Source organism: Leiobunum rupestre, chromosome 4 (genome assembly GCF_980474605.1).
Source record: "Leiobunum rupestre chromosome 4, qqLeiRupe1.1.hap1, whole genome shotgun sequence".
Taxonomy (NCBI): domain Eukaryota; kingdom Metazoa; phylum Arthropoda; class Arachnida; order Opiliones; family Sclerosomatidae; genus Leiobunum; species Leiobunum rupestre.
Genome location: NC_143387.1, coordinates 67,839,721 through 67,859,637, shown reverse-complemented (window position 1 = coordinate 67,859,637; position 19,917 = coordinate 67,839,721). Strand labels below are relative to the sequence as shown.

Here is a 19,917-nt window from a genome sequence, read left to right as displayed (position 1 = left end):
TCCATGAGAAATCGCGATTGATAGCTGCAATTAATTTCGTCTCCTTTCAGAGATCTCAGTAACAACGAAATCACTTACATCGCTGGCGATGCATTCAGTGGTCTCAAGTCCCTGACCTCTCTGTAAGAATTTACACCAACAATATTTCTCGTTCAAGCATTGACTGTTTATTTGGTCTCTTAGAGTCCTGTACGGAAATAAAATCACGGATCTTCCCGAAGGAATTTTCAAAGGATTAGCCTCTTTGCAACTACTGTAAGTATTCGGGTTTTTCACTCTATTTAGAGGTATATTACATACGTCTGGTATTGCCGTAAGTGTATAATATTGTTACACTTCCTATTCTTAACATGCAAAAGTTTTACTGAGAGCTATTCACGAGAAAGACTGCATTACGGGCTTCGTCGCTGTTTTGCGTCCGCTTCTCAACGCGTCCCACGTAGCCTATGACAGCGCCTCGCTACGGAGAGATTTTCTTCTTGCGATGACGTCACTCCGTTATTAGTTCTCAGTAAAATATTCCACAAAGTGACAAACTTATAGAATAATATTATAGATAGTTAGACTTATGGTATTACGTTTTACCTTCCATGTCTGGTATTATTTTCAAACACTTTTACCACCAAGGCCCTAGGTTTCGGCTTTGGTAAGCCCTCACTGACCTTGCTCTGACTTCGTCTCGGGTCCCGTACCTTTTGGAAAGTTGCGGGCCCTTGTACGTAAGCCTCCTAAGTCTATTGGCTAATTCGCCACTAGCTCGTCTATTATTATTATTATTTTATTATTATTAATTATTTATTTGTCCAAAAAAATAAATTTACAGTTATCGACTTAAACCTCAGTGGGTTCTTTTAACGGACAAAAATTCCCCCTAGTTAAGCACTGCTTGTATTTAGGGGGATAATTTACATAGATAATTATTTAACATTTTTCCTTTTTTTTAATACATTTATTTATTATATTTATATTTGGGACGTCACTCTCCGAATTTCAAGTTAGATTTTATGAAAGACTTCAATTTAGCTTTAAAAGAATTTATCGACAACGCTGATTTTACCTCAATATCTAACTCATTAAATAATTTTGGCCCTTGGAATATAATACTTCTACGTACTAGAGATAAATTCGCAGTAGGAATATATACATTTTGATTTGCCGCAAAGCGGGTTTTGCAATTAAAACAATTAAATCTTGTTCGTTTTTTCGGAACTCTATTTTTCCCATAATTACCTTTTTTTCCCACTTCCGAATAGTGACGCTGTTAAGCGAACCCTTTAAACCCTAAAATCGGGTCACGCTTGAAATCAATAATTAATTCCGTTGTCACTTTCTTTTTTTGTTGTCAGGTTGTTAAACGCGAACAAAATCTCTTGCATCCGAAAGAACGCTTTCGCCGATTTGAATAATCTAAATCTCTTGTAAGTATCTTCGGTCGAGTGCCTGTCCTATAAATCAAAGCGAATCGCGTTAACTTTTAAATTTATTCTCGCTTTCGCCGTTGCAGGTCGCTGTACGACAACAACATTCAGTCTCTCGCCAATGGAACCTTCGCTTCATTGCGCAACATTCAGACCTTGTAAGTAAGACCATTTTCCCAAAAGTCAATTTGTACTCTCTTCGTCGGAATATTTTAAACCGAAAACTGGCGAAGGCCACTTTGGAAATTCCAAACTGCCAGCGCCCTTTGGGTCCAGTCTTTATCTCCGAGACTGACGGCCGTCTCTCTTTATTAACAAGAGTCATTTCTAATTGTAAATGAGGCCGCATTAACGCATATTTTATAGGAAATTATAAAGATAGAGGGCGAAATTTGCCTATCTCGCTCCGAACACTCCGCGCGCGCGCTATTATTGATGACGCGGCGGCCTCTGGTGTTAGCTCGATTTAGCGCCGCGCCGGATATTAAAATGTTTTAAAAGTTTAATGTTCCGAAAGCGTTCATAGTTCTCCAGCTTTCTAATGTTTATAATTTATAGGCCAGGTCCGCTTGGGTCTGTTGCTTCACTCGTTAACCCTTTCCATCCCTGCCGTCTTTCTAACTTCTGTTCCTCAGCTCTTGTATATGTATTATACATATAAACGATCTTAGATGGCGTCAAACAAGGATAATCCCAAATTCAGTGTTCGATATGCTGGAATTTAATGGGGAACTTTGCTACCGGGACTGTATTAAACAGTAAAGCGATGTCGTACACCAATTTCGCGCTAGATTACCACCTGTTTCAAGATTCTTTCCGAACCAGTTGCGTGCTAGATTCGTATTAGTTTCACAATAGTACCTGAACCAGTTTCGATATAACTGTGCTAATTTCGCACAAATCTCGTACTTGTTCCCTGCCCAGTTTCGTGCTAGATTCGTATTAGTTTCACAATAGTACCTGAACCAGTTTAGAGATAATTGTGCTAATTTCGCACAAATCTCGTGCTTGTTCCCTGCCCATTTTCGTGCTTATTTCGCACAAATTCCGCACTTGTTCCCTGCCCAGTTTCGTGCTAATTTCGCACAAATCCCACGCTTGTTCCCAACCCAGTTTCGTGCTAAGCTCGCACAAATCCCGCGCTTGTTCACTGCCTAGTTTCGTGCTAAGTTCGCACAAATCTCGCGCTTGTTCCCTGCCCAGTTTCGTGCTAATTTAGCACAAATCCCGCGCTTGTTCCCTGCCCAGTTTCGTGCTAGTTTCGCACAAATCCCGCGCTTGTTCCCTGCCCAGTTTCGTGCTAGTTTCGCACAAATCCCACGCTTGTTCCCAACCCAGTTTCGTGCTATTTTCGCACAAATCCCACGCTTGTTCCCAACCCAGTTTCGTGCTAAGCTCGCACAAATCCCGCGCTTGTTCACTGCCTAGTTTCGTGCTAAGTTCGCACAAATCTCGCGCTTGTTCCCTGCCCAGTTTCGTGCTAATTTAGCACAAATCCCGCGCTTGTTCCCTGCCCAGTTTCGTGCTAGTTTCGCACAAATCCCACGCTTGTTCCCTGCCCAGTTTCGTGCTAAGCTCGCACAAATCCCGCGCTTGTTCACTGCCTAGTTTCGTGCTAAGTTCGCACAAATCTCGCGCTTGTTCCCTGCCTAGTTTCGTGCTAAGTTCGCACAAATCTCGCGCTTGTTCCCTGCCCAGTTTCGTGCTAAGTTCGCACAAATCTCGCGCTTGTTCCCTGCCCAGTTTAATGCTAGATTCTTACAAGTTTCACACTAGTCCCCGAATCAGTTTCGCCCTTGTCGTTGTACCAGTTTGGTACTAGATTATCAAATATTGCATGAAGTAAAAATATTTTAAAGTCCCTGTTTCAGTTTGAATTGCGATTTTCAGTTCTTCTGTCTTAAATAAACGAGTCACCTCTTACGTTCTCGGTAACCTATAAAGGTTCTTGATATTACAAAGTAGAGTGGGAGAGGAAGTCTTCGTATAAGCGTAAAAAATACATTTTATTTAAGGAAAAACTGTCCAAGTTGGTCTCTGAGCGCGGCTGATATTTTTGTGATGGAAGTTACGGAGGGGAGGAGAGATAACAACCTATACATATTTAAATGATTGACGCGGGGAGAAATAACAAACCCAGCTAGGAGATTTCCGACGCTCGAGAGTCAAGATTAAATATTTGTGAAAGTTTTTTTTGGGGAGAAAACCTATATATTTTTCTTTCCATAGGAGAGTCAAATCGCATATTTTATAACATCTTAAAAGTACGCGTTAAGTTGGGTTTACCAACTAAGTTTTTCCCGGTCAAGTTTCCCTCGAGTTTATCTAGACAGAATTCTGATCTATAGACCGAAAATCTTAAATCGTTTTAGTTTCTTAAAAAGTAGACAATATATAGACCGTTTTATAAATTCCTCCGCGAGCACTTTTCCTTTTGACCAGATTTTTCGGTAACGATTTGGCAAACCTGCAAACTTAATTGCTTCGTGAAATATGTAAATATTAGCGCGAAACCTTACTCATTATTAGTTAATTTTTTAACAAACCATTGTATTCACTAAAACAATGATATCGTATATTGATGGTAATAAAATTCCAATATTGATATTGCTATAATTTGAAATATACGCTCATCATGTAGATCACATTAGCTATAAGCTTAAACATACATGTTCAGAGTGGTGTAAAATTAAATTAATCAAAATAGATTGAGCGTATTTAGAGTTTTTAGTCTTAAAAATTAGTCGTAGTTGCAAGTCCTCCTGTTACATAGTCTTTGTGTATGGTTTGGTATGGCGATATTTTAAATTGGTGGAAAATTATATTTTTAGTTAGTACTGATCATTTCTGAACTACATTTTCGGTTGCATTAATAAATTTTAATTTTAAATAAGTTATCTGGCCAATTCGCTGGACATAATAGCCCGCTTACGCACTATTACGTGATATTTGAGTTCCGTACCAATTAATAAAGGCGCGTAGAAAATAGTTGAACTCGAAATTCTCGCCGCCGACTTACCTGAAATTCGTACTAGTACCTTCCGCCAAGTGTACTAGATATTTTGCCTTTCTTAACCTGCAACTGACGACGTGAGTATAGTATATTGTAAAATAGAATTGGAGCAAAATTGGAAAAAGGAATTACTTTTATTTTTTCCCCCGAAGTAAATAGTTTATTAGTTTCCGCAATTGCAATTAGAAGTTCTCTGTTATTTATTCGTTTGGTGTTTTTGCGTGGATGGTATTTTCATTATTTTCGGTTTTTAGGGGACTCCCACTCGTTGCGTGGCGCTCGTGCCGTGCTCCCTTGATGAGAATCGTGGACCACCTGAGGAATGGCACGACTACTCTTACTCCCTGCCCCCCCCCCCCCTCGCACATGGCCACGTTTTCGACCCTACCTACCACCTCTTTCCAGAATCGATATCAAAACAAGTGTCCCGGGTTTGGAAATAAAATAAAACAGATCCGTTGTTCAATCTTTTACGCGCGAATCTCAAAATTCCAAATTAGCATATTTTTGCATAGCCAATTTGGAGATGAAAAAATGTTTAACACTCTTGAAAAAGCTGGAAATAACCCAAACGGGTTACAATCCCGAACACGAATCGAATTTAGATTACGTTTTATTGGTAAGTTTTTGAATTACCATTGACGTTATTTGTGGCTTACGTTTGGTTATTCTAGAATCTTAAAAAACCCTTTAAAAACTTTGATAGTTGCCGCAAAGTTTATGGGATTGGACTGAAAATTTAGTTGTTGCTTTACAAGGCACAGTTAATTAGCCCTATTGGTTTCGGTATAAATCGGGTGCCATCTTGAAAAATGGCGGATACATTTATATTCCTGAAAAGTTTTTGCGATTTCAAGAAAATGTGTTATAGACCTTAGTAGATCTAACTAAATTCTAGTGATATAAGTTGTTTCTGGGATAGTAAAATATTTAAAATCCCTTTCAACTTCAACATTTTTTTTAAATCTCAGGTAACGATATTATTTATAACGTATTTTATCGGTAAAAATATGAAATATTCAAAGCGTTAGGATTTGCTTTTTTTTATATAATCTCAGATAAAGATATTATTTATAACGTATTTTATCGGTTTAACTATGAAATAATCAAATCATTAGGTCTTTTTTTTAATCTCAGGTAACTATATTAATTCTAACGTATTAGATCGGTATAACTATGAAATAATCAAATCATTAGGCCTTTTTTTTAAATCTTAGGTAACGATATTATTTATAACGTATTTTATCGGTAAAATATGAAATATTCAAAGCGTTAGGATTTGCTTTTTTTTAAATCTCAGGTAACGATATTAATTCTAACGTATTTTATCGGTATAACTGTGAAATAATCAAATCGTTAAACTGCCAAACTGGCACATCGTAAAATATAATTTTTTCTCGTGATTTTTTTTCGGGTGAAATCTGTCAAAGCGTATTATGCCAAATATAAATCACTTTCTTTTTAAACTTTGCGGAAAATATTTCGTCTCTAGAAGTTACGGATAAAATATTTTTGTAGGTAGGCGTGTGAGAGAGGCAGTCACTATGAAGAATGAAAAGTTCTCCTTAGGCTGAAATTGATCGCTCCGGCCCATTTTATATGAATAGACATTATGATAAAATCCATTTTTCGGAAGGATGGTGAAGGTGGAACCGTCCAAATAAGAAAGAAAGGCCAGCTGGGGGTGGGGGCAGGAAGTGGAGGGGGGAGACGGGGGGGGGGGCTAGAAATTGACCACGAGAAGTCCATTTTTCTCGCTCAACTCCCTTTCGCCGTGCGTACTTTCTCCATCTTAGGGAGGGAATTATTAGGCGTGGGATTGCCTCGAAACATCTTCGCGGTTTATTCCGACAGGCCCGTTCCCACTACTTCGTCCACCCGTTCCCAACAATACCACTTTTTTTAATATCGCGCATTATGCTGGTAAATGATGGTAAATATCTATTTTTGTATGTATTTGTAACTGATGGGAAATAATGGTAGATAGTGGTAAATATTTGGAAATATAATTAAATATAGGTAAATTATGGTAAACATTTGTAAATAATGGCCAATATATAACGGTATGTTGGTAAAGAATAGCAAATAATGGCAAATATTGGCAAATAATATTAAATATCATATAATGGCAAATAATGGTAAATAATATCATTTAAAGGCAAATAATGGTAAATAATATCATATAATGGCAAATATTAGTAAATAATAAAAATAATTTTAAATAACGGTGAATATTTTATATAATGACAAATGGTAAATAATAGTAAAGAAAGGCAAATATTGGTCAAGAATGATAAACATTGGGAAATAAAGGTAAATATTTTGAATAATGGTAAATCATTTTAAATATTGGGAAATAATGGTAAACCAGTTAAAATATTGGTAAATAATGGTTAATAATTGTAAATATTGGTAATTAATTGTAAATATTGGTAATTAATTATAAAATTGATAAATTTTAGTGAAGAATGGTAAATAACGGCAAATATTAGTAAATATTGGTAAATAATGGCCAATTGTTAATGCAATTTTGTTAAATCAACAAAATTATTCGTTAACAGTGGAAAAACGTTAAGAACCCTAAAATTTCGAAATTTAAAGTTTTTAAACGTTTTGTATACGTATTTGTGTATTCCATTATTTCTCATTATTTACCAACATGCCTTTATTTACTATATTACTTACCATTATTTACCAAAATGCCTTTATTTGCCCTATTACATAAAATTATCTACCAACATACCTTTCTTTGTCCTGTTAATTAAAATTATTTACCAACATACCTTTCTTTGCCCTATTACTTAAAATTATTTACCAACATACCTTTCTTTGCCCTATTACTTACCATTATTTACCAACATACCTTTATTTACTATATTACTTACCATTATTTACCAACATACCTTTCTTTGTCCTATTACATAAAATTATATACCAACATACCTTTCTTTGCCCTATTACTTAAAATTATTTACCAACATACCGTTATTTGCCCTATCACTTACCATTATTTACCAACATACCTTTCTTTGTCCTATTACATAAAATTATTTACCAACATACCTTTCTTTGCCCTATTACTTAAAATTATATACTAACATACCTTTATTTTCCCTATTACTTACCATTATTTACCAACATACCTTTCTTTGTCCTATTACATAAAATTATATACCAACATACCTTTCTTTGCCCTATTACTTAAAATTATTTACCAACATACCGTTATTTGCCCTATCACTTACCATTATTTACCAACATACCTTTCTTTGTCCTATTACATAAAATTATTTACCAACATACCTTTCTTTGCCCTATTACTTAAAATTATATACTAACATACCTTTATTTTCCCTATTACTTACCATTATTTACCAACATACCTTTCTTTGTCCTATTACATAAAATTATATACCAACATACCTTTCTTTGCCCTATTACTTAAAATTATATACTAACATACCTTTATTTTCCCTATTACTTACCATTATTTACCAACATACCGTTATTTGCCCTATCACTTACCATTATTTACCAACATACCTTTCTTTGTCCTATTACGTAAAATTATTTACCAACATACCTTTCTTTGCCCTATTACTTAAAATTATATACTAACATACCTTCATTTTCCCTATTACTTACGATTATTTACAAACATACCGTTATTTGCCCTATCACTTACCATTATTTACCAACATACCTTTCTTTGTCCTATTACGTAAAATTATTTACCAACATACCTTTCTTTGCCCTATTACTTAAAATTATATACTAACATACCTTCATTTTCCCTATTACTTACCATTATTTACCAACATACCGTTATTTGCCCTATCACTTACCATTATTTACCAACATACCTTTCTTTGCCCTATTACTTAAAATTATATACTAACATACTTTTATTTTCCCTATTACTTACCATTATTTACCAACATACCGTTATTGGCCCTATTACTTACCATTATTTACCAACATACCTTTCTTTGTCCTATTACGTAAAATTATTTACCAACATACCTTTCTTTGCCCTATTACTTAAAATTATATACTAACATACTTTTATTTTCCCTATTACTTACCATTATTTACCAACATACCGTTATTGGCCCTATTACTTACCATTATTTACCAACATACCTTTATTTACCATATTACTTACCAACATACCCAACATACCATTACTCACCACATTTGTAATTAATACCATGACGTATTTTCCAAAACCTTATTTACCGCAAAAGCCTGTGCGAACGGTCGTGTTTTCGCTCTATTACACCCTTAGGAGAAGAGCTTTTCTCGTCAGCGGTCTGTGTGGAAGCTTTATTGGGGGTCGGACCTTAAGGCGCGCGTTTCGCAAACGCTTTTTCCGTAGAATGTTTATCGTCTCTTACGAACGCCGGTTCAGATCCGTTACCTACCGTACCGGGATGTTTGCGTCATTTAGCTCCGGGACAGCTGAGAGCGGCGCTTCTACCCCCGTTCCATACCCCCCCTACTAGCCTTCCTTTGTTTTAATTTATTTTTCCCCCTCTTACGTCGACTCCCGGTAGAATTGTTTTCAGCTTTTAGTTTAGATGGAAATTTTGTTTGTACGGTCCGTCTAGTGTGTGTGTGTGACTAGACTGAACAGTGGCGCTATCTGGTGGCAGACATTCTTAGCAACAAATCCCTTCGGACTGGATGACGGTTGAAAATTCCAGTCCGTTTAGTCTACGAGATATGCCCGGCTTTGCGTAACTAACGGGAACATCCTTTGGGATAAAATCGCCTCTGAAAAATATAATAATCGTTGAAGAGAATCGGCTCTCACGCGTCAATACATTCTGCTTTTCTGGCTTTTTGTCGAGGGGAGAACCTTCTTCTAGCGCTTCTAGCAGCGGTTCTTACGCCTCTGTAGAGGAACTGAGATCATAAACCCCCCACAAAACTTAATAGGATTAATAAAGTTCTAGTTGAACCAACTAAGCGATGTTCTTTTCCAATTTTGTAACTATAGAAAAACATTGTGGGCACTTCAGTGCACGTCAAACAATTTTATTCACAATTTCTTGCCTATTTATGGTATAGTACATTCCATTAAGGAAAATAGTGTCTTTTACGAAAATTAAGTGAAATTTATAGCCAAGGCTTAACTTTTATTTTTGGCTTAAAGCTCTATCATTGCCACCTGTATTATGAAAAAGCCCCTGTTATTAGAGATGGCCATGAATCTATCGGAATCTTCGAAAAAAATGACTTTCGTGGAGAGCGTGGAGCCATCTATTAATGGGAACGGAAGCTAAAATTCAAAATAGCCAAATGATAACGTCGTCAGAGAGCTATTATGGAGTATTATATTTTGACCACTTTTACTCTGCTTAGTGAACTTTAACCTAAATTATATAACCCATATAAAATATATTGTAAACAATTACTATAATTGAAGTTATTGACAAATTTACAAACGAGCCAATCAACGCGAAGCGTACTTTTATGTCCCGCCTTTTGGGTCAAATTGTAGCTTCAGCATCTTGTTTTGATTTCGACGCTAGCGATATCTGTTGAAAAAAGAGCTACTTCACCTAGAGCCGACACTTGCTTTTCTGTTAAAAATACATTAAGTAGCGAAAACTGGTAGTTTCGTAAATAGCAAAAAATAATATTTTCAAATGATTAAAAATGTCAGGCAGTTATATTGAAGCTGTGAAATGGTAGTTTTGAACGCTGCAATTTTGCAGTTAAAAACCCGTCATTTTAGATTTTCTCCAACGGTCAGAAAGTATTATACCTTTCGAAAATAGTGACTAATAGTTTTATATTTAGTTATACCCTTCCGTGGCATTTCGTAAAAAATTTAAATTACTTAAAAGGTAATAGCTAATTTTTGTTAAACTTATTTCTATAGTTTTTACATACGCCCATGTTTCTACGAGAAATAAAGTTTATTCCTTACCATCCAAAAAGTTTAAATTGGCGCCATCTGGAATAAATATAATTATTAAAATTGAACCTCTAATGGCTTCACTCTTTATGTTTGTTTCCTTGTAAAACATTTCTGATTCGGTCTACAGTTTTCTTTAATTTTTCGGTATACACGGGTAATAGCGGAAGTTTATGATATATATCTTCGGGTGAAGTAAGGCATCTAGGAAATGATAATGAAACGTGTCCGTTCCCAGGTTCGACGCGGATTATAAATTAACAAATCATTTTCCCTCTGTAATAGTTTTAGAAACTCGCCCGAAAAAGCATTTAGAAAAATCAGTGGGAACCTGAAAAGGTACTTGTTTCTCGTAAGCGATATATAATACACTTATGATAATAGATTTAAAAAATAAAACCACCGTATAAAAGTTTATAATAGTATTTGCCTTTGAAACTATTTGTAATGGTAAAATCTTTTAAACAAACAATTTCGTTGACTTTTATTTAGATTATAATCTAAATATACCGTGTCTAAGAACGCTGCAGTTCCTTTTCGCTGTGTTTGCGTAGTCTCGCGCAAATTTGGCGAATCGGCCCGGGTGATAAATGAACTTTTCGGGTCTTTTAACACGCCAAGGCCCCGAGTGGCGGAGAAATTCGAGTTGGCCCCCTCTTGGAGCCCTCTGCTATTATAGACTATAGACGTCCACCTTATATCCAGATTTTTCTTTATTATTATCTTCTTTTGTTTGGTTTTTTTTTACGAACGTAACGTTGTTTATCCTCGACCTTCTCATTCGGCAGCCGCTCATATTTTTCCTTTTCTCTCGCTTGGTGGCTCCACCGTCTGTAATTTGCAAACAGCGGGTGCTCTTTGCTCTCGGCTCATTTGTTAAACCGACTACGGCCGGGCCAGTCCTGCCTCCTACTCTTATTAGGGTCAGCGTCAACTTTTTGGCTTCCACGAGGAAGAGGCCCGTGGCTTTACCATCAATTCCTTTTCCCCCATTTCTAAATATTTGACCCTCGAGTCTTGTTCTTACTTATCATCTCTGTTCGATCAGTCGGTAGGAGAAACCCTGTGAATGTTTAGTCACATATTCGGCCACCAGATGGGGTAAGGTACTCATCTTAGCGTCGCGCTGTATTGCGAGAGTAACGCTCAAATAAATGGTCTCCAAGCAAAGGGTCTCCAAGCAAAGGCGAGTAAGACCCGGCTCGCTTTGAAATATCGTGTTTTAATTAATTCATATCTGGGCCGCAAAATAAGCAAATTAAAAAATAACCATAAAAGCTAAAACTTTGAGCCATGGATAATTATCAATTATTATTATTTAAAAAAACTGCTACTTCATGGCTTTCAAAAAACTTTTTGTAATAGTCGCAGGGCGCAATAAGTGTAAACTTTCTTTTCCTGTTCAATAAACTTTATTATTATATAAGTTTTTTTAAAGCCATGAAGTAGCACCTTTTTTTAAAAAAAAATTATAATAATAAAAAATAACCGTTATTACTGGTTTAGAAGTGTTGAAACTGTAACTAAATCATATAAAAATAGAATCTACTAAGCGTTATTAGCAGTGCTGTTTTAAGACCTTCGTAGACCCGGGGCACTATAAGACCTTTGTAGGCCCTATTTCTAAGAAGAAATTTATTAAATTTAATTTTTCATACTTAAACTTTTGTAGGCCATTCGAACCTTCGTTGGCCCTGGACACAGTGCCCAGTAGGTCCTGGGCACAGTACCCATTGTACCCATAGGATAAAACGGCCCTGTTTATAAGTATCGAATACGATGGCTAAAGAGGTGACTTAAAATGCCAATATTAAATAATTTTAATTAAACAATTAAGGGTCCAAATTGGAAATGTGCTGTGAATTAGTGCCTTTTAGACTCATACATTGATCAAGTTCACAAAAAATAACTAAAAGTTTAATAAAAAAATTGCTCTGAACAACTTCTAGAATACATTTTACGGTTTCATCTCCCAAAAAAAAAGAATGATTCTATGAAAAACCAAAAATCTAAAGATGACATAAATCGTGACATTCGCCGGGTTTGTCTCCCGGAAGATTAAAAACGCGATTGACAAGTGAGAAGATCCAATCGCAGGTGTAACCCCATTAAGAGGACGATTTTTATTTCCGAGAAGTCTTACCAGATGGCGCCAACTGTCAGAAATGAAGATTTCTTAAAATATTCGAAATCTATGAAAATATTTAAATTTACTCGTATCTCTTTGGCTTAGTTTAATATTTATTTAGAGTTTAACTTCAAAATGCATTGAAATAGTGCTAGAAGTTTTTTTTGTTAATAAATCGGTATTTATTACCTTCCCACCAAAAAAGTTTAATTGGCGCCATCTATCATAAATAAAACCCATCAACATTTTGAGAAAAGCAATATTCAAGATATGTATTAGCGAGCATGATTTTGGTGGTCCAATAATAGACCACACCCAAAGTTTTTTCTTACGGAATGACCTAGTGAACCAGTAGATGGTTTGTAAACTACTTATTTTCGGTACTGGGCTCATCCGAACGTTTTTTAAATTTCAATTTGGGCGCGGTCTAAGTTCCAAGCATACACTAAAGATTTGTATACCCCCGTACCGTATATTAATACATACCGGGGGTACTATGTTCCAAGCAAGCCGAAAAAGTTTAACCATCTCCAATATTAAAACTCAGTGGCGTAGCTAGGGGGGTGGACCACCCCGGGTGCCACCCATTTGGGGCCGATTCGGGGGTGACACCCGATCGTGAAAAAAAATAAAAACTTACACAAACTAGAGAAATTCGAGAAATCATTTTTACACGTTTTGACTAGTAAGTAGCACACCATGATATCCGCACCGGGTGCCACCCATGCTAGCTACGCCACTGTTAACGCTTCTATTTAGAACCCGTAATTTATATTTTACCGGGGCATGGGCCCATAATCGGTGGCCCTTGTTCCAAGTTTCGAATGAAGTTACAAAATATTTTAATAATACTCAGAGTGAAGTACGAACTGGGCCTGTTAGTTTGTTATAAGAAGCGCGCACTTCAATTAAGGCGAAAATACTTACGTAAAAGTAGGGAGGGGGGGAGAGAAGGGATGGTAGTGAGGTCAAAGGTGACAATTCTAATGACGGTTAATTCCATTTCTCCGTCGTCGGCTGCCTGCCCTCCTCCTATTTCACCTATCAACCTTTGAACCTTCTTTTGGCCCTGAAGAAACCCCCGTTCCCCGTTGAGATAGTGCCCCCCCCCCCCGTTTTTGTTTACTTTGACAGACAGCAGGGGTCGGGAATAATTACTCGCCCCATTATCTCGGTCTTTACCTTGAATCCCCTGACGGTTCCTCTTTCCCTAAAACTCATCGAAGTGCCTCCGGGGACGCGGAAGCCAAAGAAATCGTAAAGTAGTTTTTTTTTATTTCTTTTCCGTTCTTTTTATGACGTGAGCTATATGGGTTGCCTCGCGTCACTTTAAATGACGTGGATATGACGGGAATAAATCATTTTTATTTTCTTCCATTCTCTGTATCTCTCGTACCGCGCATTCTTCATTGTTATCAACTGCGATGGTACGTTGACCCGCCATTGTTCAAATTCTATGTTCGGAAGTTATTTATGTCTGGAACGAAGATGGTTCGGTCTAATTGTTATTTTGCTATTCAATTATCGAGTAGTACTAGAAGTTCATAATTACTTGTAACATAAGCGCGTTCAATTCCCTATCTTCCGCGTGTTCATTTATTTTTATTTATTGATATATATAATTTCATAGGACATTTTGAAAAACGATACAATAGCAAAACCCGAGGGGCTGATCACTCCGCGTAATCGGTGTACAGAGCCGTACCTTTGACTGTACTAATGGGACTACGCGTATTCTTTGAAGTCCCTGCCTTTGGCAGTGCTAATCTAAGCGTAATCCGGTGTACAGACTTTCTAAGAGTGGTTAGCCCCTCGGCAAAACCCTAAACAAATTTGAAGATATTTAAATTTAAAAACTTACTAATGGCTCGTACCGATCGGTCTTCGAGCAAACCAAAAGACGCGAAACTCGGACCAAATAGATCTTCGAGTTCAAAATTAAATTAAATTAAATATAATAGCCAGAAATTTCAACGGTAGACCGCGTACCGTGCGGGAAATCTGGCTTGCGACTATAAAACCGAAAAGAGAAACTAAGCCTAAACATTAAAAATTTCATAGATTCCTAAATTAATTAACCATGTCGTCATTAGTTTCGCAAACGATGTTACCGTTTCACATTTTTAAATATTTTTATCAATTTTGTTAGAGAGTTTTAGCCCCAAATATAAGGCATGTTTCTGTCCAACGCTTTTTTCATTTTTTTCACTGATACATTACAATAGGCTTCGAGCTTAGGAAATATAGCGCCATCTGCCTTAATATCCGTGAACTAAATACGTGAAGAAATAGCAGACGACTACTGAATTTCAAGGTTTTTCGGTTGAAACTTTCAGCTGTTGTGCAGAGAGAATTTTGAACGAGCAGACAGCTTTCACATATTTAATTTAAAACTCGGTTGGTAGGTGGCGATACCTGTGACCACAATTTAAACTACACACGAAGCTTCTTATCAATAATTCTAGTGTTGTATCTTACGTTTACAGACAGCAATGATAATATAGACCACGTACTCTAGATACGAAATCCCTGCCTTGCTCTTAGTCAACACCGTTTACCCACTTATAGTCGGAACTCCGAAATAATTAGCTCTATAGTTACCATGGTAACCAATTATAGTTATAGATTTTTCGGAGGTCACGTGCCGGAAGTAGGTAATCGCTTCGTAACGAAAAAGTATTACGTGATACTTTGATTTTAATTTGTGATTCTTTGTCGCTTGTCTATTGTATGTCACTCCACACATAGCTCTTATTTCGACTAACTGGTACACTTATGGAATTATTTATAGACTTATAGAAGTATAATTTCCCAGGTTTGGCCGTGACCGCTAATTTTTCGCAAATTTTCTCACTGTAGTAAAAACAATCATTGGTGACGTAGTATCACGTGGCTGAGATATTTCTTTAGTGTAGTTTTTAATTTGCCAGTTTCAATAATATTACCGCCATCTATCTGCTCAAAAATGTAGCACTGAATAAGGCAGTGCGTTCTTAAAATTAAGTCTCGCGCAAAAGTACCATCTTGGCCAATTGCGGCAAACTAAAAGCCCCTATCAAAACTATTGAAGTTGGCTGTACTTGTGGTATTTGAAAATACATTTACATTATTGAAACTGGCGAATTAACTACTTGGCTGCAATTTCCTTAAAAATAATTTGAAAATGTTGAGTAAAATGGTGGGCGGAAAAGCCTGAAATTAGATAATTTTCTTAAACCATTTATTTTACAACTAAACCATTTTATTTTACAACTAAACCATTTTATTTTACAACTAAACCATTTTATTTTACAACTAAACCATTTTATTTTACAACTAAACCATTTTATTTTACAACTAAACCATTTTATTTTACAACTAAACCATTTTATTTCACAACTAAACCATTTTATTTCACAACTAAACCATTTTATTTCACAACTAAACCATTTTATTTCACAACTAAACCATTTTATTTCACAACTAAACCATTTTATTTCACAACTAAACCATTTTATTTCACAACTAAACCATTTTATTTCACAACTAAACCATTATATTTTACAACTAAACCATTTTATGTCACAACTAAACCATTTTATTTCACAACTAAACCATTTAATTTTACAACTAAACCATTTTATTTACAACTAAACCATTTTATTTTACAACTAAACCATTTTATTTTACAACTAAACCATTTTATTTTACAACTAAACCATTTTATTTCACAACTAAACCATTTTATTTTACAACTAAACCATTTTATTTTACAACTAAACCATTTTATTTTACAACTAAACCATTTTATTTTACAACTAAACCATTTTATTTTACAACTAAACCATTTTATTTTACAACTAAACCATTTTATTTTACAACTAAACCATTTTATTTTACAACTAAACCATTTATTTTAGCTCCTATTTTCAAAAATATGGTTCATATTTTACCCAATTTATATATATTATTATAATATTTTGGTTTGAACTTTGACACACTTATATTAATATTTCCTTATTAATAATGAAATATACGTAAAATAGTTAAATACGAACAGGAAAAATATATGAGAATTCTGCAAGGATAAATGAAACTGTAGCAAATTCCAATTACCCTTATATTAATATTTCCTTATTAATAAGGAAAAATATGTAAAATAGTTTAATAAATGAAACTGTAGCAAACCTGCTTATATCAAATAATCAAACTATTCGTTATTTCAATATGAATTTTCCCTTTAATTTTATTACTACACTAGCTTTTTATATAGCGTCTCTCTTTAAGTCATCGCATATTCGCTATACTGTAAAAATCGAAGTTTTCTTTTAAAGTTCATCCACGAAGAACTGATGAATTATTTATACCTTGTTGGTGTAGTTGTAAGGGCGTGGAGGTTGATCTTGTATCTTCGAGTCTATAATGTATTACGGTAGGATCCTTTTATCCCTCCTTGGATATACGGCGCCCTGTTGGCCCCCAGGAGGAGAAACCCCCCAAGTTTCTCTTTATATTGATCTACTAATGGCAATTGGCTTTCTAGCTGTTTATGGCTGTGGAGAGTGGCCTCACGCCACCGCTATTGAGTGCATCTCTTTTAGCCACCGTGAAGAATGGAACCATCGAGAGATCGGGCTGAAGAAAAGTGGGCGATTGCCCCCCTCCTTCTTACCCGCCCATGTATATACAACGAACACACACGAGTGAATCGATAGGCGCCTAGCCATAACCCTGAAAGTTTGCGGGTAGCACCCGGAGGGGCGAAACTCTTTATATCACCATGGGTGGGGGTCATGACCTCCAACTCCCAACTAAGGTTGACCCTTCGAAGTCGAAAGTAAAAGGTGCGACCGAGGGGGGCGCGTTCTTAATATAAGCTTGGCTCCGTTATTTGTTCCGTTATTTTCATCTTTACGAGGGCTCCTTCCAGACAGCGCGGGACCTTGATATTGAATTGTACAGGATAGTGGCCGCTTGAAGGTGTCAATATGGAATTGCTCCTTCGGGGGAACCGGATTGTTCATTGTCTTATTGATTTATGCCAACGGTGCATACAATTGATATTGTTTCTACTCGGTGCGGACAAGTGACTAATACAGACACATTTCATTTTCTTCACCCTGCAGGGTTTCCTGATACAATGTAGTTGAAATTTGTAATCAGCTAAATTATATTTAACTATTCCAATACGGCATTAATATAATTGGTGAAAACTCCGAACAACTCATTCCGCTAATATTGCACACGTGTTTAGTATTTGGGTGGAAATCTTTCCAATATCGGACATCGTGGCGCTACCAGTGACGTTTCTCTGGAAGGCGCAAATGCGCAAGCTAGATACGGGTCCAGTAGTTTGTTTGTCCAATATTACCTATTTCCGATATTATGGTTTCCCCTTCCATAAAAACTTGTTGAGTTTAATGGTAATAGTTAGTGTTGGCTACCTGAATTAATGGCTTAAAAATATCACTTGGAGACTTAGGCCTAAGGTGGTGCCTTTGGTATTAGCCTAGCTGATTATTATTATTATTATTATTCCCAACTTTCGTTAACTTATATTAAAAATTAGAAAAGTGATTTTTCATAATATTATTTTTGTAGGCATTTAGCTCGCAACCCTTTCATCTGCGATTGCAACTTGAGGTGGCTGGCGGACTACCTGCATTCGAACCCGATCGAGACGAGCGGAGCCCGTTGCGACAGCCCAAGGAGGATGCACCGGCGACGAATCAGTCAAATGGCGGAAAGCAAATTTAAATGTAAAGGTAGATTGTATGTTTTAACAAGCCCCCCTTTTAAAAACGCAAAAACCACATTCGTCTGGTAAATGGTTAATTATATCAATATATCTCTTTGTTGACCCCACGCCCCAAGCTTGAATGTACACCCCGGCTGTCCCAGCCCCAGCCCCAGTCCGTTACAGCTTCGCTAATGTCGATTTGTGGTCTAGTTTGTTATTCCATAGCTTTGGAAATTTCAATGTACCAGATATTGAATACCCAATCTCAGACCACTCACATTCAAAGGGACTCGTAACCGAGGGGCTGATCACTCCGCGTAATCGGTGTACAGAGCCGTACCTTTGACTGTACTAATGGGATTACGCGTAGTCTTTGAAGTCCCTGCCTTTGGCAGTGGTAATCTAAGTGTAATCCGGTGTACAGACTTTCTAAGAGTGGTTAGCCCCTCACTCGTAACGCCACACTAAAATAAATCGTCACTTTGTGACGACGAATAAAATTTGGTGGCGCCATCATTTATTCCGAAAATGTAAACTTTTTTGAAATTTTTTATTTAAATTTTTATAATTTTAACTTGAATATGAATTTATTAAGAACCTTTAAGACTCTTATTTGTAATAAATAGTTAAATATCTAATATTATGAGTAAATATGAATTTACGAAGCATCTTTAAAGGTTATAGAAACCGCCAACAGATGTCGCATCACTCGACTGTTACAATTTCTCAACAGTAACATAGTATCGTCGGTTATATGTGGTCTTAGGCTTAACAAAAGTTTACGTTGAAATTTTCACCATGTTTTCCCTATACAATAATCCTGTGTTAGTTTAGTCAATTCCTATTACCAAAATCCCGTAGAGAAAAAGGCTAAATCCAATGTTTAGAAAACTAGATCTTTACGACAAAAAGATAATGTGGTGCAATCAGAAGTTAATGAACCGAAGTGAGTGGATAGCAAAAGATGTAATGTTAGCGACAAATTTCCTTACCTATCCCCATCTTTCTAATAGAGATACCTAAAAAAAAACTAATTAGTTGCAACCATAGAAAGATAAAAACTCTAATAGAGAAACTGTTTTTAAATAATACCTTAAGTAACATTATAACAAAAAGTGTGGCACTTCCTATTGTTTTAATGGTAATTTTCTTAGCAAAACTGTATTTGACATACACTATCGCCAAATTTGAACTGATCATCCTTTCGCCTTTCACATATTTAGACACTAGGGGTCTCTGTTCTGAAATAAACCTTGATTGCGAAAGTTCTCTGAAACTATAGTTCCGTGATAATTTTTGTTAATTTTAGTACTTTTCTTGTTATGTTACTTATGATATCTGGTATTTCTGCAAAATTTCCCCTTCTAAAGTCGCATCTGAGTATAAACTTGCTACGTAGGGTTGAGAGAGTAAGAAATTAAAACTTCGTAAAACAATAATTCAGTTCTTTTGAGGAGCGTTTAAATACTTTTTTTTACAATTTTTTTAACTTCATAAACCGTAAGAAGTTAGACCTTTTAAGCGCTATGTTCAGTCCTTCGAATGCCCTAATTTAATTACAATCGGTTATTATATTAACTATTAACCAGATTAACCATCCCTGAAATCGCGTAACAAAGGGGGTTTACGAAATGGAATTTATCATTTCAACATTTTGGTATGTCACAGAGATTTACCAAGACTCATAATTTGACGCCTTAATCAATATCCTCT

The 19,917-nt window shown here is 36.0% G+C and overlaps 1 protein-coding gene across 4 annotated transcripts in view; it reads left to right on the top strand.

Moving 5' to 3' along the window:
• The window catches only part of sli (slit guidance ligand), a 214,907-nt gene that overhangs the window by 157,412 nt on the left and 37,578 nt on the right, over window positions 1-19,917 (top strand). For 2 of the 4 annotated variants that reach the window (XM_090173981.1, XM_090173983.1), the window contains exons 11-15: window positions 51-122; window positions 184-255; window positions 1,347-1,418; window positions 1,505-1,576; window positions 18,066-18,223. In XM_090173981.1, coding sequence (XP_090030107.1) covers window positions 51-122; window positions 184-255; window positions 1,347-1,418; window positions 1,505-1,576; window positions 18,066-18,223 — 446 coding nt within the window. Of the gene's footprint in view, window positions 1-50; window positions 123-183; window positions 256-1,346; window positions 1,419-1,504; window positions 1,577-18,065; window positions 18,230-19,917 lie in introns of all 4 variants that reach the window. The other 2 variants (XM_090173980.1, XM_090173982.1) reach the window with 1 other exon arrangement.